We start from the raw sequence: 27,562 nt of genomic DNA on the forward strand, positions 1-27,562 counted from the left end.
GCTCGCTCTATTTAGCTGTAGCAAAACAAAAAGGAGTTGATCACTTTCAAGTTGTTTCCTAAACGTGTAACACGTGGCTTCAGTAACTATTGGCCTGAGGGGCTGAATTAGATGAGGGATTATTTTCCGAATAATAACTATACAAATACTAATGTATTCATCCATATCAATGGTCGTTCCGTTATGAATGTGCACAAAGGCTCACTTAATATCTTTCGACTTACTTGTGTCTTCCATTTGGTGTTTTAGACTCTTTGCCGTTTTTTGTTTTTTACCTCGATGCGAAACTTTCTTCACTGTAGTTTTTTCCTTCCGAAACAAATAATTTTACAAAACATAAACATGGTAGCTCGAAATAAGTTGTCGTTACAAACATAACAACGTTTTTAAATCGTTGAGAGCACGAGTTAAACGGACCGGTAGCCGGCTGAGTCTTATTTAGCAGCGATTGCAATATTTTTCCGTTAGATGGCAACATAAAATGCACCGGGTCTCTGCGGTGCCTTCAGGTACTCCTCGTTAATTGGATCATCTGATTTTTCCAACGTGTAGCCAACCGTAGAATACATTCACCGCAAAAACCTATTAAGCGTAAAGGGAATTGCGAGTACAAGTGTATAATAAGAAAAAACTACTAAAAGTCCGATGAGGAATTGATTCATTTTAATGCTAGCATTTGGGTTTGTTGGTTATACACGTGGGATTCGGCCACGATCGTGACTATGTTTTATTTCCGACGTGAAATGAATGCATCAGAATGCATCGGCCAGTTACACAAAGGTCTCGTCTTCATTTGACTCGGGCGTAGAGCTGTACATACAGTTGTTAAATCAGGTGGTCAACAAGTTTTAACCTCGCAGGTAAGTACATCATGGTTTAAAATCTGTCGTTCCCCACGATTACATGGATTTTTATTGGAACAAGATGTTGCACCATTGTTTTTAGCTGTCCAGGGTTTTATTGTCAAACATTAGTTGTCAAACGTGCTGAGAAGTCAAGAACGTTTTTTGGTAGAATGTTTCTCTCTCTGTGTCTCACCAAACTTCTCACTGCATCTGTGTTCTGACCATTTAGAATACACGAACCCATCAGGCCAAGGGGGATTTAAACCTCAGCAGTTATAGTGTAGAGTAAGACTTTAAATGGACATGATGAAAAAAAACATGACGTTTTCAGTGATGATGCTATTACGTTTTGTTTATAACTGTCACTGCAGTAGTTATGTAGCACTCCAAAAAGGCTCGAATCTCTACAGGGAGTTCCCCTGCCTAGATTAATTAAATCCAGATCCAGGCTCACGTGCTAGAGGTTAAGCGATGACGTGTTTTCTCTCCTCAGAATATGCTCTCCAGAAAATGTCTAATGAGTACTTCAAGAGGCTTCTGGATCAAGTCTCTTGGACATCTTGTGGTTCTCTCCTCTCTTTGTTGTTTTATATCTGGACACTCTGAAAGAAAGAGGACGGACGACTTGATGTCCAAATATCCCCTCATTGACGGGTAAATCGAGTGAATTGTCTCCTCTGCACATCCTTTTCCAAATACCGGAAGTTAATTAATTCTTGAATGGAAAGTCCTTCTTTGTGACTTCCAATTGTCTCACGCCCTCTCTTTCCAACGGTCAGTCATAATGACCTAGCTCTCCAGCTGAGGATACTGCACAGCAATCGGCTGAGTCAAGTTGACCTACACAACATCAGCAAAGTGGCCACCGACATCAACCGGCTCAAAGCGGGCCGCGTGCAGGCACAGGTAGCGCAAAAATAACCTTTCGCTCTTGACCCTGATGTGTTTCTACAAAAAAAGAAAAGAATCCCGGGCACTTCGGTAACTTCAAGGTGTGTCCGGCTCCCCCCTTGTCAGATGTTTGCGGTCTATGTGCTGTGTGGGGCCCAGGAAAAGGATGCTGTCAGGCTGACTCTGGAGCAAATAGATGTGGTCAGACGCATGTGCACCGAGTACCAGGACTTTGAACTGGTCAAATCCGCCAAGGGTAAAGTACACCTCAACATGGCCACCTATACCACTGTGGATGTGAAAGAGGAATTGAATGCGGTTAAATTATCTACTACTACAAATGAGTGGGATAGTTTTGGTTTTAGTGTCAATGGACATAATAACCACCATCATTCTTTGATCTGCGATCCGTTTCTTGTAAAATATTTGCAAAAAGAGAAACATGAAAGTAATAATCATCTTTCCGTCATTACTCGAAGTGAAGACTGGAATGGAGATGTTCACTTTGGAAAATGTGCGTGCAGTATGTAAAACGCAGGGAAAACAAACGCGTGTCTGTCACTGCAGAGCTGAGGGACTCTGAGAGGAGACATAAGATTGCCTGTCTCATAAGTGTCGAGGGGGGGCACTCCATTGACAGCAGCCTGCCCACCCTGCGGATGTTTTACCAGCTCGGGGTGCGCTCCATGGCCCTCACACATACCTGCAACACACCCTGGTAAATAAACATTCGGACTGCATGGTTGCATTTAGAATGTCTCATTTGATCGTAGCCTTTGGATACATTTGATGGTGTTGGGAGACGCCCGAGACGACACTTACATGGAATTTTTATTTTTCAATGCAGGGCAGAATCCTCCTCCAAACTGCACAATGTCTATCAAAGACATAACAACAGCCTGACACACTTTGGGAAGGTAGGCTTAATATTACAGTATCAGTAATATCAATCACATTTAACAAAGCCTGTTCAAAACGTGCTGCCGTGATGAGGAACCCAACAAGACCGCCATGCTTGAGTCTTCGTTGCATTCGAGCACTTCCTTGATTGCCATCTTTTTGAGTGTTTGCACGCGCGTGGGTGGGTGTAACCATGCCGCTCGGCTCATTTGACTGCCGTTGTTCTAATTTAGTCGTGCCCGGCTTTTCAATGTGGTTTCCCCCTACAGGCCGTCGTGGAGGAGATGAACCGACTGGGAATGTTGGTGGACCTCTCCCACACTTCTTGGGACACTGCCTCGGCGGCGTTGAAGCATTCCAAGGCACCGGTTATTTTTAGCCATTCATCCTCCTTCACCATGTGCAACCATGACCGCAACGTACCTGACTGGCTGCTGCGCGATCTGGTGAGAAAACAAAATCACTGCGTGATTAGTTGCTTGATTAAATCCAGTCACTAATTCATTTCTATTATTAATAATTCTCCTTTACACCTCTGACGAGGAACACCCAATTTGTTCCCATGGTTGGATTCGTTGTTTTGAATATCATTACAATGCGGTGACGCCTCAGATCCCTCTAGAGTCGGCGTGTTTCTCATTTTTGCAAGATATTTCTGTGTTATTTCCCACAGCACGGGGTTTGAGATAAGACAGGCATAACAGGATGTTTGCCTGATGTATCTGCCGCTACATCTGGTGCATGTAAATGTGAAAGAAGTTTGTTTTAGCTAATGCTTCCAGGTATTTCTTTGGGTTGTGTTTCAGAAAAAGAAACATGGGTTGATCATGGTGAATTTCCACAGCAATTTCATATCCTGCAGCAACGTAGCAAACATCTCTCTCGTGGCCGGTGAGGCATTCCTCCTGAGTCTGAGGTGAATCTGTAGTTTGTATTTCTTTCTGTCTCAGGTGACTTTCTTTTCAAACCTTGGGTTTCACAGATCATTTTGATCACATTAAGAAGGAGATTGGAGCCGAGTCAATAGGAATCGGAGGGGATTATGAAGGTGCTGTGAGGTAAGAAATGTTGTCTTTCTTATGCAACATTGTGACAACCGGAAGAACTGTGGGACAGTAAATCCACATATCCACCACACGACTTGGATCAGTGGGGCTCTTCAGATACACAAACTGAATTAAACAAAGCTTGTACCCATTTATGTCCGTCAGTCTGAAGATGCTTTGCTTTTGTTAGCCTGTCCTGATATCAGCAATTTTTGACAGATTTCCTCAGGGCTTAGAAGATGTGTCCAAGTATCCCGCCCTATTCCAGGAATTGTTGAAAAGGAACTGGACTGAGAATGAGTTGGCTAATGTCCTTCGAAACAACTTCCTGCGAGTGTTTGAGGAGGTGGAGAGGGTGAGCTATAAAACCTTTATATTATGTTAAAGAACAGTCTTCTCTGGTAAATGGAGGGTATGTGAATCCATGATTGGGCTGTATTTGAGGACATAAGGCTTTTTGTTTGGTGGAAGATGTCTACAGTTAGTGTGCATCACATCCCTCTCTTGTCTCGCTGCATTTCCCTCAGGTCCGGGATCAGTTGAGTTTGAACCGGCCCAGTGAGGTCCAAATCCCCCTAGAGGAGGTGCACAACCCATGCAGGCTGGTCCTCAGACCCCCTAGCCCAAGAGGGTCCTCTATCCGGAGTGTGCCCTCCAGAGCGCAGCACGAAACCAAAGGTGCCCTCGTCCCCGCCATGGCTCTTTTGCTTTCCAGCCTAGTTTTCACTGCGTGAATGTTTAGAAACTTGGTTGAGCCGCATCGGAAATGCATAATTTCAACTATAAATAAGACGATGTTAATAATATTGTTGGGCCACTTTACAGGTCAGAGAAGATAAGGAGATAATCCTTATCTTAGCATCAATCAAAATGTATTCCCATTTGGAAGTATAATAGACTTGTAATTTGTAATATGTATATTTGAATAATGATAATTTAAAATCTGCCTCTCTATATACATTAGAAACCATTTACACAAGAACAGCAATGACAAGGCACTTTACTATTTGTTTTTAAATGTGTTTTAATACAGATTTTATGTGTTTGCTGACATCATTCCTATGAAAACGTAAAAAATGAAGGACAATAGTGATAAATAAAATGGTTGAGATGGCACATTCATGAAGGATTGTCATATGTTTATTGTTGACCTGTGAGCAGGAATAGTAATTATGCCACAGTTGTTATTTTCATTTCATTTTACAGAATAATAAGAATGACTTTTCTGTGAACATTTCGGCTCTTCGGGCCGGTCAAACAGAAAACTGTTGCACATTCTGTAGAAGTAACTGAAGACAATCTTGAATTTGGAACAGCATGAAGCATCACTGTGAAGATTTCAATTAAGATTACGCTTCCGGTCTTGACAACAAAGTAATTTGCTTAGGTAAACTAATGTGGCACAACAGCCTCATTAGTCTTTAATTAAAATTACACTCATGTCCTCACTAAAACAATGCCAATCTAAAGTTTCCATGTTAAGATAGTGAAAATTGTTCTCCAACCCGTTTTGATTTAAGTAAAGTGACAGGCATTGCCTCTCATAATGAAAACTATCATATACAAATGATATCTGCAATTGCTAATAAGCGTGAAAATATCAAATGTACAGAAAAAATGCAGACCATGAATATTATCCAAATTGTGGTGTGATTTCCTTTAAATCTTTAAGACTAACTTTAAATGAAGCCATTTTTTGTGTGTGCTGATAAGCTTTTCAGGTCTGTAGAAAAAGTATAAAAGTAGCATTTCAAAAGTCAGTCATATACACTTACACAACAAAACATCTGTCAAAAAACCCATAAATTATACTTTCTTTTGAAAACTTTCTTCATTGATTTCTGCCAGGCCACATTTAGAGCACAACCAACATCAAGCACTGTGTTCATTATCCACAGTAACATTTTCTTTACCTCACTGGGAAATGTTGAAAAAAATAAATAAATAAATAGAGTTGCGCTTCTAGAAAAAAAAAAAAAGTATTCTTTTCTGAAGGAGAAAAAAATGACAGATTTCCTTTGTAAAGAATGGCAGAGCTGCAAACATATACTGTAGGTGGTTACGTGCACTCGGTTGTGTGCCGACTCGATACAAGAATAGACTAAACATTTTGTACTGAAAAATACATACTCCACGGCTAAAGTGACAAATCAACGCGTATAACCAGTAGGTGCTGCATCCTTTCTAGAGGTGCAATGCGTTCTTTAAAAAAGGCCGATACTTATTGTAGCTTATAACTGATCATGAGTAGATGGTGATGACCTCCCGACCTCCGCCTCGGACCAGCAGCACTCTTTCCAGACCCTCAGTCAGTACCTCCAGAAACTCCATGTCTGGAGTACGCGTTTAGGAAAACCAGCCAAACAATAGCATACACACAAAACTCTCCATATCATTTGGAAAGAGCCCTTTTGTTATTCCATATTGTTGAGAGGATACAGTTCTCGTCTCCGTCGGTGTCTCGAGGCGGCCCCGGCATGTTGAGCAGCACCAGTCGAGCGTCATGTGACCGGTTGACTATCACCTCGTTCAGCTTTACCGCCGTGTGCATTCGCCGCACGTTGGATTGATCCCTAGAGTGCAGCGGGGAGGAGAGAGGGAAAGAGGGATCTGTGCTCAAAGAAACGTGCTTTAATTTGTTTTGTTTTTTACAATTTTTAAAACGCTTTGCGCTGACGGGCAACTCACGGTTTGAGGCTCATGAGTTCTCTGAAATTCTCGGGCGCATGGCTTCTGTTCCTCTTCTCAGCCTCGCACTTCTCTCTGGTCCAAGTCATGTGAACCTTCTCCGGGGGAGCCTCCACCACTTCCTCCTCCTCGTCGGAATATAGACTTCCCATGCGCACCAGGGAGTGTCTGTCCTTAACCAGCTGGGCCTGCAGTGGGAAAACAAGGAGGCTCTTAATACACTGTGTGCAACTGCAACGGTTGCGTGATAACAACAAGCAGAGTTCGGGTAGAGCAGGTTAAATTCACAACATGAAACACAGCAGCCTCTCTGGATTTCATCTTTCTTAAATATTTGGAGAACTGTTGGAAAAAACTGCAGTAATGTTCCACCTTTAGTACGACAGAAAGTCTGTACTCTTTCACAAGGAGGCACATGGTGTTCTCCGTTTGTGTCTCTATGTTTATGATCATGTGGTGCAAAAGATGATCGTCTACATCCGAGGATGACTACCACCACTTGGGTTTTGCCCAGAGCCCCACCCTGTTTAAGCATGTTTATCTTACGACTGTACATCCCTTCTCCGAAGTTGGAGCAAAAGAAAACATACCTCTCTTTCTCTTTCGGCACTGGACAGCCTCATTTGCCTCAACATCTGGGACCTCTGCTCCATCATTAATGTTCTCTCGTAGGTGTATGCTGAGATGTCACTGTCATGCTGGAATTTGGAAAAAAAACAAGGTTTTAGTGGTCAATCCATCGTAAACATATATCTGTGTTGAACATGGACGGAGCGACACAGAAATTGGACTCAATCAGCCGGGCAATTTTCGTGTGAAACAATCTCTCCTGCGGCATCTTGTTATTTATGAGCATCTGGTTTTATCACTGAGATACATCCATTTTTTCTGGGTCTAGCAATAAAAACCCTTAAAAGAAAGTCTTCACTTTAGTGCAGAATTGTGGTCGTGTGCGAGGGATCCTCACCATCTCCACCACCTCCACCTCAGCCTCTATTCTCAGCTGGTACAGGAACATGGCCAGATCTTTCTTCATCTGGATGCTGTTGTCGTCCATCTGAGCTACAGTGAAAATGCGCATCTTGCATTTCTTCCAAACCTATACAAATACAACCATAAAGGTAATTCCACGTGACTATGATTGCTTTTCAGGAAACAAACCCTTTATACACATAAAACAAAATAACAAATTCGAAAGGCATGTTTACATATGAAGCAGCATATTGGACTGAAGCGCAAAGAGATCTGAACGTCTCACTTTATGGAGCTTGAGAAGGAAAGGCAGCAGCATTAGCATCCCCCCATCATGGACAATCCACCAAACGTCGATGTTGCCATCGGCGAAGCGTTCGTGGTTGCTCGGGTAGAAGGACACATTTTTGGGTACCATCAGGGCCAGGTGGGCAGCTGTGGTGCAGCGGACTGTGTCTGAGTAAAGAGGAAATGTGGAGGGGATCAACTCTACTTTAAATAAATGTATTTTACAACAGCTTACATTATGTAGATGGCAAACAGAAAGCAACACAAAATATAATTGAAATTGTATTTTCAAATGAGCTTTTTGAAGCCCACAATTGCTCCATCTTTAAGTCCACAATAGTGAGCTGGCATTTGACAACTACATACTGTAATGCCTGTAAACATTGATTGTGTTTGGCAGTCACTTGATAAGGGTGCTATACTACAGATGCCCATTTAAGTTGTCCTTAAAGCCGTTCAGTGTAATTCTTACTTATAAAAGTCTTCCAGGCACGAGGGTCTTCGCTCTGTCTCCATCCATAGGGCCAGCCCATCATCACGGTGTTGTGCTTCATGCCCCCCAGACCACAGGACTGGATCAGGTGGACAATACCCTCACGCACCTTGGAAGCCACCACAATCTGGCAGAAACCTTTGACTCGTTCAATCTCCATCATATTCTTAATGGCCTGGAAGTAAAAAAATCGTAACGTCTATGAAAAAAAGCAGGAGGCAGCTACACCACGTTTGGTACAAACCATACTGAATGCTTTAAAAGGAAAATACCTGTATCGTAAATCCACTACACAAGGTTTGGCTTTCACTGTATTGTCGCTTCACTGGTTCATTTCTTACGTCAAATTATGAAAAATTATCCTGCAATAATCCCTTATTTTATCCGAAATGGCTCATTAGCCCCATATGGTAGTGACAACAAGATGTTTTTCAGCCATGCCTTTAGATTAAAGTGACAAATACTACAAAAAAAGTTACCATGGAAAAATACGAAACAAAAAATGAAATTCTCCCCGCTTTCCATAAGTTACCTGCTCAGCTGCTTGCATTTCCCCGTAGCTGTCCAGGAAGTTGCCTTGGACAACAGAGCCCACGATGGTCAGACCCTTTCCCGCCTTCAGCTGCGAGGCGAAGGTGAGCAGACGGGGATATTTCACATGGAGGTCCTCATCGAGCTTCAACAGCACAAGCAGCTGAGGTCTGTGGTGGAGCAGAGTCAAAGACACTCAATGGGAGCTAAAGGCCCAGATCAAAAGGCCTGTGTTTGCATCCCTGATGAAAGATGGGCATATTCATCTACAAAAACAATATTTCCTGAATGGTCATTGGGGGTATGGTGATAGAAAGTGGTGTCAAGCAGCGATTTTATAATTTGAATATAAAAACACATCTGCTGTATATGTATAGCCTTAACAGGGTTGATCTTAATAAAGGTTCTTACTTCATAATACATATTGTTGACATACAGGCTACATTCTATTCTTCGTTCCGCTATCAAAACTTTCAAGACTACCCATGTTTAGTCAGTGTCATCACATTTAAAACGGGTGGATTATACTCAACATCGATCTCACTACAGCAATGCTAGAATTATAAATAAATAATATACATGATTCTGCCAAAACCTCCAAAACTGTAAATACTTAATGGCAGATGGCATTTAGTCATTGTGGGTCGATATAGACTAGGACTGGTGGTAAACTTCATCATATATTGATCATTTTTTTATATCAGCATCAGGACTGTTATTGTAGTGGGTAGATGAACATTTGTTTAATACAACTGACTGGATTTTCCATCTAATGTTATTTTTAATTAAATTGACTACTAAACAATATGAACCCTGGTCTGAACCCAGTCTCCAGGGGGTGACAGTGTGGGATGCTTGGCGCTGTGAGAACCACTTTTGTAGTATTTTGCAGGTGTACCTCCAGTTCTTGGTGTGCGGGGGTCCAACCTCCAGTCTCAGCAGGGCGTAACGTGCAGCGCTAAGGGACAGTCCTCTTATTCCGTCTCCCCACTCCTTCTCTGCTCTGTTGTTTGTGAGTGGGAGACAAGAGACATAAACATAAGGGACTGGGCGGCTTTCCAGCAGCATCCGTCACAGACGTGACGAACGGAGACACGGAGACGCAACAAAAAGACAAATATACAGATTATATTTAGACTCGAGACATACCCTTGGTACTCAATGTATTTGTAGATCATCCCAGCAATTACCATGGCCACAATAGCGTAGTACCAGGAGGAGATGAACATCAGAGCCAGACACATACTCATGCCTAGGAAGGACAGCGCCCTGTGGGTTTGTAAACCACAAAAGGTGTGAAGAGATGTTCCGGCATACCAAGAACAGCGTGGTTATTTACAAGTAGGAGGGGGGCCAGGACCATCTGAGTGGTACAAAGTGAGTGTGCACCGCCTGTAGGAAGTCTACTCACCAGTGGTAATATTTAAACCTTGGCCTCCAACTTGGTGTGCGTAAAAGAGTCTGAACGGCACAGGCTAGGTTCACAAACAGATAGCACATCAAGAAGAACCTGTCGAATGAATACAAGGAGAGTTCCCAACATAGTTGAAGTTCACGGCGTCAGTGGGGTTATTGGTTTTGGGCTATAACAGGAAATGAAGAAATGCATGTTGATGACGAATAAACGCCTGTAATGAGTGTGTATAAAATGTGTGTTTTATACTTGGCACATGTCATATGAATGGCATGCGTATGCACGTGAGCTTACATGGAAAGGATGGGAGCGACCATATCCAGTGAGGCAATAAGGATGCCCAGCTCAGCTATGAGACCAGTCAGTAGGAGGGCCCATGTAGGCTCTCCGTTGGTCTTTCCATGACCAAACACCTGAAACCATACATTCAAAACCGTTCATTCAAAGCATGCCGGCCACTTCTGCATCATATTCAAATAAGCCATAGTCAAATATTACCACTAAACATTGACAACTCAACATTGAATACGACACAGAGGTTATGCTGAACATGAATAATTTATCCTGTTTTGGAGGTAATAAGAGACTATGGAGCAACGGTTGTCTCAAAATGTGTGTCAGTCAAGTCGCAACAACGAGTTTATCTTCAACAGTGTCTACTGTCTCACCCTAAGGAACGGAATGATGTTGTCTTTGGCAATAGCCTGTAGAAGTCGGGGAGCCCCAGTGAGGGACTGAAGGCCTGCCCCAACGGTAGAGAAGAACGACCCAATGACGATGACCCACGGAGACGGCCAGGAGAGCGTACCCACCACCAGGTTCTTTCGAACGGCGTCTCCAAACCTACAGGCAAATGGATACTGAACATGAAGTATTACGATTTTTACTTCAGAGGTTCAATGATAACATCCAGTAGGACACAACTGAACTCACTTGTCCCTGAGGACTACTCCTTCAATGCAGGACCCAAAAAGGATCACAGAACTGAAATCTGAATGCAAGCAGTCAAGGAGTTCGAGGTGACACAATGCATACCAAATCTACACAGATTAGTTGTACATAGCACCATATATAAGGATACACACAAGTGAAGTGGTAGTAATGGCTAAGATAGTTCCCACTGGGATGGACTTTTGAGCATCACGGAGATCACCAGATCTGTTGGAGCCAGCCATGATACCTTTAAGTTGATGAAAACAGAAGACATGTTAAAGCGGTCTGATCATGCCCCCTACTGGCTGGATCAGAGGGAGGTTAAAAGTTATTTGTGTAAAGCATGTAAATCATACAACAAAGCAGGTGGCTTATGTTCCAATTTGCATTTGTGGGCTTGCTATTGCATCACAAATCATATCTGCATCATATATGACCTTTTCTTGTCACAATCCTATTTTTAATAGAGCTTTATGACTTGAGGTGAACAAGTTTGTAATGAATAGCTGCAGACCTGTTGTTTACCTGTTGCAGATGGGAAGAAGATTCCCACGAGAAGTGTGAATGAAGTAGCGATGTCGGCCGACACGTACATGCCAAAGTTCTCCGCGGCACCGTGGGCATCGACTGACTGCAGCCTCGCTTTCTCTGAGATCTCCCCCTTTTGTTGGTAGTCGCTCCACATGTTCTCTAACAACAGAGAACTAACAATGAAAATATTGGCAACAAAATTATAAAGAGGGACTAAATAAACAGGCTTTTGAAAAAAAAAAAAATCTGAATTGTAGCATAATGTCAAGAAAGGAAATTGTTCTAACTGGGTCTCCTTAGTCAGTGATCTACCCCTTTATAGCTGTGTACATGTTCATTATATACTGTATGTATACATATAGGCAGCATTGCGTGCTGTTAACTTTATTAAGTAACCAAAATCGCATCATGTAATATTGGAATCACTCTGCAATGTATGATACATTTACCTCTAATTATCCCACTGCCCAGTCCAGGGATGCCCTGTATCTCTGTCACATTGTTCTGAATGAAGTAGTCGTCACACTGAGGACTGCTCGTGTTGCCCGGCAGACAGAACATTTCCCCCAGCTGACTGGGGACAGTGACGTTGCCCTTCGTCACAGTCTTAGCACAAACGTCGAAGCGGTCTCTCACCAACGTCCTGTTCCCCAGCATGCAGATCCTACAGCAATAACAAGGGCGCAATTGAAGTCGTGGATATTTCAGCCATCATTATTTCCACCAACGACGTAATGATGGAAAAAAAAAAAGAGTGATTTAACAACATAATAACAGAAGCAGATAATAATCCTTTCGTGTTCATTCTTTAACCTTACGTGAATTCCGGGGGGTGAGTCATGGATTTGAAAGCCCCAGCGTAGATGGAGACAATGGAGATAATAACGCAGGCCAGGAAAAGACTGGCCAGCTTGTTGACATATTTGACTCCAACAAAAACCACCACTGCCATCAGGCTGAGGCAGATAGAGCCGTAGACCCGCATGTTGTTCAGCATGGCGCTGTCACTCCCAAGGGCGTCCGTGGCATGAAATATAGCAGCCTGGGGGACCAGATATTTCTGAAGAGAGAATAAAATGAATAAAAACTGCAACGTAGAGTTTGGTGAAATATCTTATCTATCATTTGAATAAACAACAGCATTAAGGATTTATAATATCTAGCCATACAAACGTAAACAGAAACAAAACCTAAGATTTTAGCAAACTGACCAAGAAGATTTCAATGGCCCCCAGTATGTACATGGCAGAAGCAAAGGTAGTGCCCAGGTAGAAGCACAGGCCCACGGCTCCTCCAAACTCTGGGCCGAGGGAGCGGGAGATCATGAAGTATGCCCCTCCAGCTACAACAGTAAAACAAAGCGTTAGACACAGAAATCCACTGAACGGCATGCAGTGGACATGGCTGTAGATTTCTGCTGCCCTCAAGTGGAAGAAAATTCTGATTCAGAGCGGTCCGAATATGTGAAGGCCGAGCAAAGTAATTATTGTTAAACCAGTTTATGTCCCTATAACGGCAGTTCAATTAACTATTCATAACCTCAATAAAAAAAAATGAATTAGAAAAGCCTACAGAAGTATCAATAATTACCTGGAACAACACCATTGGTTGCAATGGCACTCATTGATATGGCTGTGAGCATTGTCTGTAAAGGAGAAAATCAAATTAAGGGATTCTCTTCAGCAACATGATTTAAAAGCAATTCCACATCTCCATAACAAGGCAACTGAGACAACAATCCATATTGAAAATTAGCACATTTGTGATGATTGGTTCTTTTAAATAACTGCTGCAACCATGTGGATAACACTGATTCAGCAATGCAAGCTGGCTGAATGTTTTGGCAAAAACAAACACACCAAAGTAGTGTGTTCACCACAGTACAGAAAGTGCATGTGTGTGTGTGTTAACAGAGCAGCAGTGCAAAATGTGTGTGTGTGTGTGTGTGTATTCATACTGACACACGAGCAGCACATGAGGACAATCAGCAGAGACTGCATAATGCCAGCCATGCCAACAATCCACGTCAGTCGGAGGAAAAGAATGACACCGAAGATGTTCTGCAGACACGGCAAGTAGACCCCCATCAGAGTGCCCATGTTCGGAGACTGATGGAGAGAAGAAGATGGGCAGGATGGAGAGAAAGAGAGGGAAAGGGAGAGAGGAGAATACTGAGCAGGGCATTGCAGGAAACACATGTATTGATGATTTGTATTGATGGGTGTTTTGTTTTGTTTAAAAGGTCATTCCATCACGCGATCAGCTCTTTGCTTGTATTCAGGTCCTACACAGCTATACTGTAGCGCCTGCAGAGGCATGAGCAATCAATCAACGTCTCTTAATACAAAACGGGAACTTGGATCGCGAGGCAAAGCGAGAGCCAGAGATGGAGGATAAGGTTTCTAAACCTCCAAAGGACTGAGCTTTCAAGTAACAGCGAGGCGTAGTATAGTGTTGCTCGTCTCCTGACCTTGGGGGTCTTTCTACGCGAGGCCGCGGCGCTCTCCTCCTCCTCATGCTCCTTGGCTCCCTGGGTAATGTTAGTGTAGCTGACCAAGCGGCTGAGCAGAGAGGAAACCTTCGGTCGGATGTCCAGCTCTTCCTAGAGGAAGAAGAAAAGGGGGGTATGTTAGTGGGTTTGATAGTCTATAATGTGGCAGAAATATTGGAAAATGAAAAACAGACCTCAAACAAAGCCAAGTTTCTGTCGTAGAAGTCATTCTTCTTGGAAGCAGCACTGGCACTGTTGAGAAATGGGCTGTCTTCTTTATGATTGCCATGGCCTATTAGAGAGAGGATAAATTAGTTAAGGTTGACAATAAAAAATAAGAAGAAATGTTGCTTTTTGGCCGCGGAACAAATTGAAATTGATCGAATATGCATTATCCTGCCAATAAATCAAGCACATATTGTTATCTAAAAGATCCATTGGAGCAAGAACAAGAACAAGAAATAGTTTGAAAGTTGTAAAACGTGCAAAATGTCTGCACCACCATGTTTTAAAATAATGCTTATTTGCTGTAAGAGTATGACAGACGTTTCTCTAATGAGACAAATAATGAGGTGAAAGTAATGCTTCTGGAAGATTACAAGTGCATCTATTATTTTACAACTGCCTTGTCCCTTTCAGTTTACTTCTAGTTACATTCATTAATCAACTATAGAACTACTAGTATTGGCCCAAAAAGTCACAATTACATCCACAATGTTCTACTTGATAATAGTTTGTTTATATGCACGGTGTCAATAGAGATGAACAGGCATTGATGAATAAAAAACGTCATGGTTATATAACTGTCAAACATTTCAATCTAAAATATAAATAGCAGCCCTGTAGCATTACTTGAACAATAATTAATAATACCAAGTAGACAAAAAAATAGTATGATTCATTTTTCCATTGGAATTTATTTTTTAATATTCATTCAGCTTTAAAGTCTGTCACTATTAATTACAATTTGACGATCTTGATGATCCCCACGTAGCAGTGAACTTCAGGAACAGAGCAGTTAAGCTGCAATGAAGGGCCAAAAGCAGCACAGACCGACAAAGCAAAGTCCAGGTGATAAACAGGCATTTAATTAGATTTTACTCTCATTAACTTTTGACGAAAAAGAATCAAGCAGAAATGTGCACAGTGCCTGGGGCCATTATTGCAGGCAAAGGAGCACGCACGCACGCACGCACACACACATATTCACACACCTCATTACCTAGAAATGACCTGATCTTGGTTTATTAGAGCGTGTAAACTTTAACAACGGCATCTCACGACCAAATTTAATCCTGAAAACAAAAAGTCTCCCAAATTACCGAGAAGGCATGAAATAGAAAAATACTCTTAATAGCTTTAAAAGATTTACCAGCGTGATTTTGTCGAGCTCCAGTGCCGATTTTTTTACTCACCTGTGGTATGTGCCCAGCTGCCTTCCCTCTGGTTAAGCATAGTTATGAGCTGTGTGCAGAATGCTACACGGCACTCTGTGCTCTAGCTTGGGGAATTGTCGATTACTATCCGGGACACTAGGTTGCCCCGGGTGAGTACTCACTCAGGGGTCTGATTTAACACATGGAGCACAGTGGGGGGGGGGGGGGGGTGGGGGGTGAAGTGGGAAGATACAGTGGTAACTCACTGGGGTGGGTGTATGGAGGTTTCAAAATTAATTAAATATCTGTATTGATGAATTTTAATAAATGTTTCGTTAAAAAAAATAATTGGGAGATTATTCCAAGCCGTTATTACAATTTTTCTTAATTTAATGAGATTTTTTATTTTTTTTAATCTTAAAAAGGGACTATTCATGGCATTTGATCTAAATCATCATAGACAGAGGTGGAAGGCATTCAAGCTTAAGAAGAGATGTGAGTAAAAACAACACCAACACTGTCCTCTAGTGTCATCTTGTTGTCAGTGAACTGCTTTAAAAACGACGTAACATGTTCAAAGCAGCAATGAAGGGCGACTACATTAGATTGGATAGAGGCGCTGAGTAACTCGGGCATTTTTGGAGCAATGCAGAAGCCTGTTGCTCCACATCATATGACGCGTTCAGAAGGTTTACTGGCAGTTCCCGAAGTGGTGCTCCAAAAACTTAACTTTGGTTAAAACCAAAAATAAGGAATCTTCCAGCTCATTACAGTTTTTGGACCGGCATAAATAAAAGACAGTGGGGGTCTCTTGCTGCTAACCTCACATTAAATGTCTTATTAAGGAAATTAAAGATGAACCCGCTTGTCATGAAGGCCCATAAGAGTCGTGCTGTGTGCTCAGAACAGCACAGAGGAGTTACAGCAACATGTACCGACAGGTCAACTGTGACCCCACCATAAAAAGCTGACCACCACCACCAGAACATCAAAGACTTGCCCATTAACCAAAGGCTTTCCCCATGTCGATAAATTAAGCAAGAGCTTAAAAATGCTTTTTCTTTCCACTGACTATCTACAGATTTTTTTTTTGCCTTTGGCTTATAGACATGACTGGTCGTGTCTCCGGATATTGGGTATAATTTGCTGCGTGTTTACATCTAAATCAAATCCCTGAATAGACGATGTCAAGTGTTTTTTAAAGTGCTTTTGACTTGGACAAATCCTTATAGTGGCTGAAAGTGGCTGTTGCGAAACCTCCTGAAGACATTTCATCCAGCAGTGCCTTAGTTTACCACAATGTACTTAGGAGGGATACTTTGAAATATAAGAGAAATCTCTTGAATACTCAAATAGACTTTTTCAAAAAGGCACTGCAGTTATTAGGCAGAAAGAAATGGAAGAGTATTGTTTATGCCAGCTGTTTTCAAGCGGATTAGTCATGGAAAATAACATCCCTGTCCATTAGCTTCTTAGGGTTTGACCAAGTATGCTAAACTTCCCCTTTATAAACTTAGCCTAATAAGAAGAAGTCCTAAGTAGGGCTTAGCTAACTCTGCTTTGTGCGTTTAGTGTTTGGAGGTTGAGTGTGCGTAGAGAGACAGTAAAGGAGGCGTGCATCGCCTTTGCTTCTTTCTTCATTTAATTGGCTCCCGCTGCTTTTGTAAACTGCATGCCCTTAAAGCGTAGTAAGACGTGATCATGCCACTGGGTTAGGGAAAAACATCATGCAACAGTTGCTTTTCAGCAAGTCAAAATGGTCTTAAGGTCAACGAATTCCCAATTTCCCCCCTCGATTGCCTGTAAAATGATCCTCCAAAACGCTCCCAGCCACTCTGGACTCGTACTTTCACCAACCAGCTACTCGAGGTAAAAAAAAAAGTTAATGAGCAACCAATCTGAAGACTGACCTGAAGTTTTGACGGGACTTTTTTGAGGAATGGGGGGGGGAAATAGTCCAGCTCTATACATTTTCATTGTAAGCATAAATTGTTGGAGTCCAAAATGGGACAAGAGCAAAGAACAGTTGGTCAACATGTGTTTGCATGTGTATTTACAGAACAGAGCTGAGCTAACACATATAGTTAAGTGTATTGTGCAGCCCTGCAGAGGCAGGATACCACAATGTTCGGCATTGTATCTGTCATAGAATATTTATAACTGGTGTAGGGCGCGGCGCGCCCAGGGGAGCGGGGAGGCGGGGGGGGGGGGGGGGGGTACAGACCAGGCAATTCTTAAATCATTCCAGTGCACCTATTGATAGCTCACTTACCTCCCCACAATGCACTTTGCAAAATACAATCCAAATGCAATGAAATTACCCAAAAATGTAATTATTTACTTGCTTCGGTAAATAGATATAGTTGGCCTACCCCCTTCAAAAACTGTATATGTGCACACAGACGTTTTAAAGAAAAGGGTTAGAAGGCATATTGTAAGAAACTATAATTGTAACTGTATATGGTTTGGTTCTTCCGGAGCAAAAGGCCAACGTTAGCTGTGCTCCATGCGGAGCAGCTTCTGAGCAGAGCTTTGGAATGCTAACCTGCTGAGACGTTGAGCCAAAACACGTCAACTGTGATGTGTGCTAATGATAAGAAAAAGACGCCAGCTACGCGTGATTACCTCACAGGGGTAAAAGGTGAGCGGGAAGAGGTGCATCGTACTACAGACGTTTAAAAAAAGACCACAAAAAAAAAAACTAAATGGTACCGTCATGGGCGTAGAACCAAGCAATCCAGAGAGCGGTTTGTACGGGACATTTGTCTTTCCCTGGGTCTTCGTAAAATAGCTCTTTAACTGTGATTTTGGGGGCGGGGGGGTAGGAAACATAATGATATTTGCATAATGCTTATTTCATCACAGAATCACAAGGGTAATATGTGTACTGTATGTATCGCAATCAGAGCGTTCTAAAAAAGTGTTATGTTTTTATGGACAGTGCAGCATTTATCATTATTATTATGTCACTGATCTCTGTTCAGTGTCTAAGGGAGGCAGTGAAGGAGAGCTTTGTAAACCCGGAACAAACTGAATGCATTTAAACAACATCTGGGCTGCTCTGCCTGCTGCTCACTTTGATGAGAATGAGCCGAGAGAGCAAAGTTGAGTCATAGAAAATGATCTTCTTCACCATCTATTAGGTTATCACAGTCTAACCCATAATTCAAACTACTCTGCAGTTGTTACGTGTTTTTGTGTCCGTCTGAACGCTTTCAGCGGCCCCTTCACATCTGCCCCAACATTTGGTTTCTCTCTCAAGGGTCAGGTGAGCGGCACAGCAGACGGCACGGCAGGAATGGTCATCCCGATCCCCTCAGAGACGAGCGAGAAACGGACATCCGCATTCTTCACATAACGAGTTTCTCAGCACCTGTTTAGTTGAGGGCCAATAGCAGCAAAAAGACGTTATTTGCACAACATGGTTGTATCATTTTCCAAAAAACACCCGCACTTTCTATTCGCAATAAATACAAAAAAATCTCTCCTGTATTTCGGATGCTATAAATTGTTTTGAAGTATGGCACAAGGGTTGAGACGTTACACCAAACAAATCCTCCCTCAAAAATCTAAAAACTGAGAAATGCAGTCTCGTGGACGGAAGATGAACAAGAACATACTCTACTTTAAGATTGACATATTCCAAAAATGTCTCTCTCAACTGCTACAGTACATTCTCAACCAAAAAGGGGGATGCCCTCATCACGACAGAAAAAGTTCATACCTGCTTTAGAATACTATACCGTTTGTTACCTTCTGACCTACACAAACTAGAATAGGAGCAAACAAGATTTCAACCAGCTGATAGGATGATGACGCCATCTTTCTTTGAGAACAAACAACAAGCAATCATTTACTAGTTCAAACCCCCCCAAAAAAGAACAAGACTCCAACCAACTTTCCTCCCAGAAATGAGAAGGCTTTTTGATGGTAGTTTTTCCTGCTGAGGAGTAAAGGAGGCTTACAGAGACCAGTGTTGATCCAGTTCTGGGCTGAACAGACCGGAGTTCACAGTCTGGCACAGACCGCGCACTGTGTCACTATCTCCACGCTGCAGACGTCACCGTACGGCCGAGACATCGACCATGGAACCAGACGCAAGCCCACCACTCCCATGATGGAAAACACTCTACACAACCGCTTTGAGGTTTTTTTTATAAATATTTTTTTACCAATGCTAATACCTTGAAACGTGTTCGATTCGGTCTACATTCGTCACCCTCTCTTTGAAAGAAAAAAAAAAAAAGAAGCTACAATGGCGTTACTATCAGAGCCGTTACTGTTCCCACATGTATGTAAAATGGAGTGGTACTATTTTCACTTTGCGCCGTGCCATCATTCACCACAGTCTCACCACCTTCTCCCCCTTTCCAGGAAAAAAACCCATCCATGCACGTTTCAACGGTCGTTCTGAGACTTCGGGAAGCTCTCCTCGCGTGAGGAAGAATGAGGGTTTTTATCAGGAAATCTGCATTCCCTCTCACATCTGAACCTAGAATCCAGCTCCACATTCAAGCCGCCACTTATATCACTGTTTTAAATAGTTACATTCAAGCGTGTTTCTTCGCTTATCTGCTGTTTGAACGTTGTCATTTGGCTCTAAAAGGGTAACTGTCATGCATTCCAGGAGTAGAGAAGCAGAGAGCTCGGTCAACATGTGCTTTGATTATTTACTTGAACCCTGTGGCTCACATTGAAGTGCATCCCATCTCTAGACACACACACACACACACACACCTCGAACTCTGATCCTTTCTGATGATTTTCATTTGCAGGAAGCTCCCTAGTCAGCATGACGGCCAAGGCAGTATGAGTGGGTGGCCAGTCACTGTGTGGGGTTTTGTGCCCGGCTTGTCGAAGCGTGGGTGCTTCGTTGCGAAGCCGCGCCCATGTGCGTCTTTTATTGAAAAACTCTTTCCTCCTCCTCCTCCCCCCCTGGTCGATTCACTCCGTCAGCCCACACAAACAAGCACTGCGCTCACATAATCCTGCCCGGAGGCTACACGCTGCTAGCTGCTCCCCTGGTCCCCTCCTCTTCGCTCCTCACCTCCACCCTCTTTTCATACTGATAGAAGCGAGTGACAGTGAGAGTCGAGGTGACAAAGAAAGGAGGAGGGAGAAATAATCTGTTCCTGTGTTGTTGAGGTGCCAATCTCCCCCCCCCCACACACACACACCCCTCTTGACACAAAGAGATCTCCATCTTTTGTGCAAGGAAGCACTTGAAGTCTTTTCTTGTTGCGTTCGTAGCGGGCCCCTCTCCAACACAACCCCCCCCCCCCAACATGTTGTATGTATTCCCCCTTTTTTTATACTAATTGGTCGGTGAGTATTTTTAAAAGAGGCTTCCACAGTCTAAAAATACATATGATGACAGGGGTTTTTCCCTCAACCCTGCCCAGAGTGAGCTGTAAATAACAGACCTGCCTGATGTGGGAATACTGCTTTCTGGCGCTGGAGAATCGCCATGGTAACCACACAACCAGCTGTTCAGAGGGATCTCTGGACAAAGCATGCTGCGCTTAGAAACACTTTCCATTCATCAACAACACATCCATCAAGTTCAAAACTTCCCGTTGTGTTCAGTAAAAAGTTTGTTAGGTGAGACCTACCATCAGAGCTGACAGTGTCTTGATGATCAGGGACGTCCTGTCCAGTGTCCCTGTAATCCACCCAGTTAATCCCCTCTAGACTGTCGTAGTTGGACTGAGCGTCATCCTTCACCGGCACCACCGTGAAGTGAGGCATGTTTTCATCCCCCGTCCTCTGCGACTTCAGCTCAGACAACTCAGCATAGCAGGCTAGCTTGTTAGCCAGCCTCAGCTCAACTCCCACTAATGGCAACTACATTCCACTACACTGCGCTCACTTCCTCTGGAGGCTATTATCATAGTCCCCGCCCACAGGCCGGCCCCTCATCACTTCTTTTTGTGTGAACAGAAGGTTTTGGAGGTCTCGCGCACCCCCCCCTTCCGCCCCCTCTCAAGTAGGAGTGACCCGTGTGACACAACTCAGAGTGAGGAGTAAGGGTTTTCATCCTCGAGTCATGTAAAAGAGGCAGAGGACGGGGTGTGAATGGACTTTGGGGACATGGTTGTGCACTTCATGCCACCAGAGGAGCGTGAAGAACGAGCATGGCGTGACTCTGTCTCTGATGGCTGTGTCATATGACAGCGAACAGGGCGAACCTTGTCTGTTCAAGGTTCAGACAGACCGTCCTCTGTGCACTCCGGCCATTCACACACACACACACACACACACACACACACACACACACGTGGCAGTTTGGAAAATTTACAAAGTACATTTGTGGTAACTGGAAGCGCAGAGTGGAAAGTAGAGAAGAATAAGTTTGTCAGAAAAAGAGAAAACTAAATGAGCCCAGATTCCATTCTGAATGTTGTTACAACAGCTGAACAGTTTCATGCCATTTTAACCTTTGACCCCGTGACTATATATGTATCATTCATTGTATGACAATAAATTAAGGATTTGTGTGAGATGTTTCGGCCTCTCCAGCTGTTGGAGCAGTGAGGAGGCTCAGCAGTGACATCACCAACAGAGGCTGAAGTTCACCCTCCTTTTTCCAAGAAAAGTAGCTACTAGGTCATTTGAGATCGTATCACTGCTTCATTTAGATTGTGCAGGCTTTTTAAACTGAAAGTGTTTGGGGTGTTTTTCCTCTTTCATTTAGCAACAAATAGTCTCCATTTGAAAATTTATCGGACACATGGACTACAAAAACAAAAAAACTTAATCCACTGAAATAGAGGCTGCTCATCTGTTTGAGAATGTTCATGCTCAAGAGATAACTGACCATGTTAAATGTCCCATTGTCAAAGACCGAAATGCAGTCGACGCACTGCCTTCAGAGACATTATCTTGTAGGCATGAGATATGTAGTCACGTGTTCACACGTTTATGCTTCACTTAGAAACCCTCAACACATTTGATAAGCTCTCTCGAAAACTATTCACCAGTAAGTGGTACCTTTAGTTGTAGTTTTTGTCCCAAAATCACATTTATTATAATGTTCTTCCGGCTTCAGAAAGAACGGAGCTTTAAAGTAAAAAAAAAAAAAAAACTCCCTTAATACGCATGATTCCATCAGCCATACAAGGTTATTTCTTAGATTGACCGACCCGTGCCGTGCTGCGTAGCGAGGGTCAGGGAACAGCAGGCAGGCAAGACCTCACGCCCTCTTTTCTTCCACTGCAATGACTCAGCCTGGTGGGAGGACATGAGCAGGAGGGACTGGTCCCTGAAAAACATGAGGCCCACAAGGTTCAGCTTGTTTACAGCCAAGGAAGAACCTCAGAGGGTCTGGTGAAAAGGTACCGAGATGAGTACAGCTGCCCAGAGTTGCGCTGTGCTGGTTGTGTGTCACTCAAATATCTCCATATATATCCGTACCAATGTGGCATTTGAACAGATGTGATACCACAAGACACCCCTGAATGATTTAAGATTTGTTTTTTCACTTGGTGCTGCTCTGACTATCCCCCGCTAGATGGCATCCTTACATCACTGCAAACGCATTCTCTAGATAGTCATCTCCTTCTCCATGTGAGGTTTTTAACAATTAAAAAATAATAATAATCCAATAGTTGTACATGTTTCAACAGAGGCTCACGATATTTACCAATGCAAAAAAATAAAAAAAGAACCTCTACCATCCAAACGTGTTGGTACTTTGAGTTGGTTTTAAGTCTTATTGTAGTCCTTGCTGGCATGTGGAGGGGTTTCGTATTGTATTTAATTTTTAACTCAATTCTAAACTAAATAAAAATGAACTTTTATTAGAACCGTTTTTTCCCACGATCCCCCTGTTCACAATTTCATGGAGATTAAAAACTTGAAATACTACTTTCTGATCTTTCTGAAAAAGGGGATTTGTCCGTGTTCTAAATGAATGGTATCTATGTACATTGCTTAATCTAATTGGTTGGGAAAGCCAAGCACTCCTTGTCCTTCAACATTGATTAGGATTTTCTAATAATGCGCCTGAGGGGACTTAAAGTCAATCCAATTAGCTTGACGTGGCCACAGGGGTCCTTCCACTTTGTCTGTTGCACTAGAGATCTGCGTCGGTCGACAACGAAGGCCATTCAGCCCGGCAGCAATGGGGACGCAAAAGTTGGCCGTGTTATTTTTTTTGGTTCCCCTAAGCGGCTTTACCAACCCGTAGGGCTCGGCGTGAGATAAAACTTCTGGTAGTTTTAAGGTTTCGGGTCTGGTCACACAGCGCGTTAACCAACATCTGTCTCTGTATCAAATTGAGAGATATTAATCAGGAAACGTTTATTGCCATAATATGTTAAGAGTACATTAAGTTTGCAAAACGGGCATAATTCCCCTCTCTAATGTTTCTATGCCAATTAATGTATGAATTTGATTAAGTTTAATAATTTTTGTAAATTGGCTTGCATTTAGTGTTAAATTTCCTTGTTGCATCCGCGGTACATGCTGTTCTTGAAAGTATGGGCCTTGAGGTCACTTGAGCAGCATCCAGTAACACATGCTGCCGTTTTAGATTTCTGATCTCCTAAAAACTAAACCCTTAAAAGAGAAGTTCAGACCACTGCTTGGTTGGGTTGGGAAGTTGTAGATAGTATCACATATGTGCTGCAACATATTTTTAAGTTACCTCGGGGTAAGAATGGGGCTTTTCTTCAAAAAGAGAACACGAAGATACAGGTTTGCATGAGACCATTGTTCCAGGACTTTGGCTTCAAGCTTATTAAATGTTCTGCATGATATTTCAAAACGCATGTGCACCGACAGATTCTCTCGGTCTGTACGAGTTTGTCATCCGCATGGTTCAAACTGTTTATATCTGCATTTGATATTAATAGATTTTGAATAAATAAGCGTTCTCTTGAAGGGTTTCCAATTTAACGTTACAGCTGGAAATATATCTCCATGGATCAAATCCATGTGCTGCTAACCACTAGTCTGACATCAACACAAATATGCCTGTTTGACTGGTCCGATATGAATGAGGCAATTTGTTGGAAAAACGTGAAAACTCCCAATTATATTTCATTTTGAGTACACACTTGGAGGAAACCCAGCAAAGTGTGGTTTAAAATAAGTTATTATGCAACAACTAAAAATGTTAGCAACATTATTTAAAAGGAATCACTATAGCTCGCCCATTGTTCAGTGTTGCGTCAGACTTTTTAGTTACAGTGTTCGTGTCCCAATCGACCCCCGCTACAGAGTTCTGTTTTTCATTATTTCATATTGTGTCTTCTCAGATTCATGTCGTCACCCATCTCCCTCATTATCCTGGATCATTTAACGTCCTGCTTTTATAGGTTTTCCCGCCCTCTTTGATTGTTTTGCTCCGCCCCGATTGGTTTCACCTGTCCCCGTAGGCACCTCCTGCTCACCTGCTTTCACTTCCCCAATTAGTATTTGCTATTTCAGATGTTTGGCCCTGTGAACTGAATTTAAATAAGTCACATATGCATTCATGCGGCCCGGCTCAACTCTTGGCCATTTGGGTCCGATCCCCGTTTGAGGAAATGGTACCACACCGTTGCAGTTAGTAAAACTGCAGTACCTACTTCGAAGCAAAAGAAAAAATGTCTTCCCTCAACTGTACAAAACGATTGATTCGGAAGAAACTGATACCTTTCAATGTGGACCGGCGTGAACCTCTGGACAGGAGGCACATAGTTCCTTGTAAATGGATTTATTATGGGTGTTGAACAAATGCAACATCTGTCATACAAGGGGGGGAGGTTTCGTTTCAACATTCTGGGGCAGGTGGGATATCAAGTGGCTGTTATTTCCCAATACATTCTTGGCATCAAAACACGTAATGTCCTGCATTTTTGGTGAATATTCAAAGAAAAAGTCAAATTTTGCAAGTTTCGCCATGATATTTCAAGCACAAATCTACCTGCATAGTCTGTTGTGCATTACGGTCTTGCCCCGTGGAGACGGTAAGGCAGTACTCCCGAAAGACAATCCGACATAATATATTGCATGACCTGAAGTGTATCTGGATTAGAGAGAGTTTAGAGAAGTGGCTGTGAGCTGCTCTTCGTTGAAACCAGGCAGAACTTTTGATTACGCAGGACTCTCAACATTGTGTGGCGTCGAGGAAAATGTTATCTTTATCACCTCTGATAGAGTGCAGCTCACAGCTGTTTCTTAAAGCCTTTTCAGAGGGAAGCACACACAGAGCTACAGGTCAAAGCGAAGTCACCACATGGCAGTCCGATATTTCTCGGGCAAACCACGCTAAAAAGCCCTATCCAATGAAAACCAGAAAAAAAGCCTTTTTATTTAACAGGGACGTTTCACAAGAAACGCTTAAAACGTGGGTGGTGAAAGCGGCTGTGATGGCCACGTCGTGTGTACAAAGGTAGGACTGAGCTACGCACGCAAACACGTCATTGCCACTCCCTCCAAAAAGATTGCTTTCAGCGCCTCTCGAAACTAGCGGTAAAGTTAGATACCCGCTCTATGGGAAGAAGGGAACAATGTTTTGAGCTTTGTTCGGTTGTTAGAGGGTTTCTTTGGCTGACATTGATTGTTTGTAGGGTTGGAACCTGTGACTGATCACGGGATTCCAAACACTTTCTGCCACTTCGCCGCAGCAGCGTGTGGTTTGTCGAAGGCTTGAAGGCCTAAAGAAAGCCATTTGCTGACTAGTAGAATTAGTTTCAAACACAGATGAGATGTCCTCTTTGTAAACTGCATACAACAAAGGCGGATGCCCCCACTTCCCAGATACTCTCATCCAAATGCTGCAGACTGCATTGAAGTAATTTAGACTTTCAGGTTTTGTAACTCTTATTCAACCAAATATACCTATTTCCACCTAGTATGACGTCATACTAATGATTTAGTCTATAATAACAACATTTTATTAATAGTTAGGCATTTTTCATCATGTAATCCTTTTTATTGCCATTTTGTGATACCTGCGGTGATATATTGACTGTTCTTGAACAAACTTTTTTTAAATGAATGCAATTGATGATGTGATTTTTTTCAGCATCTGGGTCAACTTGCAGACTTTGAGCATTCAATATTTAATAATCTAATATTCATCCGGATAATGAATTTACGAATTATATTGGAAACTGTAGTGCTCATCTGGTTTATTTCTGCACAACATTGGTCAAATTTGATCAAGAGTTAACGAGACAAAGCAGCCAAGGAAAATGGTCACGAATATTAACCCATTGCCATTTTTATTTAGTCCGCAAGAATTTATCATTCTACTTAATTGATCCGCCTGTTTCCACAGTATACACCTTTTCGTAAAGTACTGCCAATGAAAAATCAGCTCAACAACTTTCCGTCATTTCGTGCCACACTCAAAAGCCTCGCTTTGTATTGCACGGCTATTTTGTACCCGCGAGAACAAACAAGCACATGCAATCCTCTCAGGACGGCTATTGCTGATGGATTTGATACAATCAGGACCGTACTCCATCTATGACAGATTGCAGACTGGGAACCAGCTCAAACTGGATTACAAATGAGAGCTTTAAAGAGAACCAGAGAGGAGGAAGGTAAAACCAGAGAATATGAGAGAGCGGAAGAGAGATGAAGAAAGCTGAGAGGAAACCGGGGCACACACATCAGAAGGGGTAGCGATATTAATCCAGGGTTAGGTGAAAACAAACATTCCCCCTTCACTCGCCACAGGATATGTTTGTTTTCCCTATCCTGCTTTGCTTTATCTTTGTAGATAGCCATTGCACATCATCTAACCCCAGCACTTTTTACCATTTTGAAACTAAACATAAACCTTGGCCAACAATATGTAGCTAGGAACACAAAGCTTTTCCAGGAGTGAGTAGTTCCATAGTTTTCTTTGACATTTCAGCAACTACTGGGCCTTGATCTGTGTTCTATTTGACTGTAAAGTGCATGTCGCTCTGCTGCATGGGTTCATTGTAAATGTTAATGGTGAATTCGGTAATTGCTCATTATAGATGAGGATTATACTGCAGACGTCGATATAGATGATGGTATGTTTTCAGCGTTGACAAGGCAGGGATACTTTTTTTGCAAGGTGTTAAATGCTTGGTACCATTTAGGGTGAAGCTGTCATGCTGTCAACGGTCAGCCCAGCAGCCCCTCGTGTTTTTGTCCCTATTAACCTTGTTTTCCAGGCCAGTCAACGGGAGAGAGC

General features: G+C 42.7%; 2 protein-coding genes across 2 annotated transcripts; one reads left to right on the forward strand and one right to left on the reverse strand.

Annotated features, from left to right (window-relative positions):
* The first annotated feature begins 700 nt into the window (after positions 1 to 700).
* Positions 701 to 4,840, forward strand: dpep2 (dipeptidase 2). The gene is made up of 11 exons (XM_037484584.2): positions 701 to 860; positions 1,339 to 1,499; positions 1,625 to 1,751; positions 1,863 to 1,992; positions 2,304 to 2,454; positions 2,584 to 2,653; positions 2,906 to 3,082; positions 3,443 to 3,527; positions 3,619 to 3,694; positions 3,902 to 4,037; positions 4,210 to 4,840. Exons 2-11 carry the CDS (start codon positions 1,342 to 1,344, stop codon positions 4,414 to 4,416), a joined length of 1,317 nt encoding a protein of 438 aa, XP_037340481.1. The 5' UTR covers positions 701 to 860; positions 1,339 to 1,341; the 3' UTR covers positions 4,417 to 4,840.
* Positions 4,841 to 5,456: 616 nt separating this feature from the next.
* On the reverse strand, positions 5,457 to 21,285 carry slc12a4 (solute carrier family 12 member 4). Its single transcript, XM_037484558.2, has 24 exons — positions 21,012 to 21,285; positions 14,218 to 14,315; positions 14,003 to 14,134; positions 13,494 to 13,640; positions 13,123 to 13,177; positions 12,744 to 12,874; positions 12,351 to 12,592; positions 11,982 to 12,196; positions 11,527 to 11,691; positions 11,150 to 11,248; positions 11,002 to 11,059; positions 10,737 to 10,911; positions 10,363 to 10,481; positions 10,066 to 10,164; positions 9,804 to 9,923; positions 9,553 to 9,657; positions 8,656 to 8,824; positions 8,103 to 8,298; positions 7,629 to 7,798; positions 7,338 to 7,469; positions 6,961 to 7,068; positions 6,371 to 6,558; positions 6,122 to 6,255; positions 5,457 to 6,015 (listed from the first exon to the last, which is right to left on the reverse strand). Exons 1-24 carry the CDS (start codon positions 21,145 to 21,147, stop codon positions 5,924 to 5,926), a joined length of 3,285 nt encoding a protein of 1,094 aa, XP_037340455.2. The 5' UTR covers positions 21,148 to 21,285; the 3' UTR covers positions 5,457 to 5,923.
* Positions 21,286 to 27,562: the final 6,277 nt, after the last annotated feature.

Source organism: Pungitius pungitius, chromosome 4, assembly GCF_949316345.1.
Source record: "Pungitius pungitius chromosome 4, fPunPun2.1, whole genome shotgun sequence".
Classification (NCBI taxonomy): Eukaryota; Metazoa; Chordata; class Actinopteri; order Perciformes; family Gasterosteidae; genus Pungitius; species Pungitius pungitius.

Coding starts and splice junctions, on each gene's coding strand:
- dpep2 (XM_037484584.2), top strand. CDS start 1,342: ATGCTCTCCAGAAAATGTCTAATGAGTACTTCAAGAGGCTTCTGGATC. Junction 1,752..1,862: donor CGGGCCGCGTGCAGGCACAG/GTAGCGCAAAAA, acceptor CCCCCTTGTCAG/ATGTTTGCGGTCTATGTGCT. Junction 2,455..2,583: donor CATACCTGCAACACACCCTG/GTAAATAAACAT, acceptor TTTTCAATGCAG/GGCAGAATCCTCCTCCAAAC.
- slc12a4 (XM_037484558.2), bottom strand. CDS start 21,147: ATGCCTCACTTCACGGTGGTGCCGGTGAAGGATGACGCTCAGTCCAAC. Junction 7,470..7,628: donor TCCTTCTCAAGCTCCATAAA/GTGAGACGTTCA, acceptor GTATTTGTATAG/GTTTGGAAGAAATGCAAGAT. Junction 7,069..7,337: donor AGGTGGAGGTGGTGGAGATG/GTGAGGATCCCT, acceptor TCCAAATTCCAG/CATGACAGTGACATCTCAGC.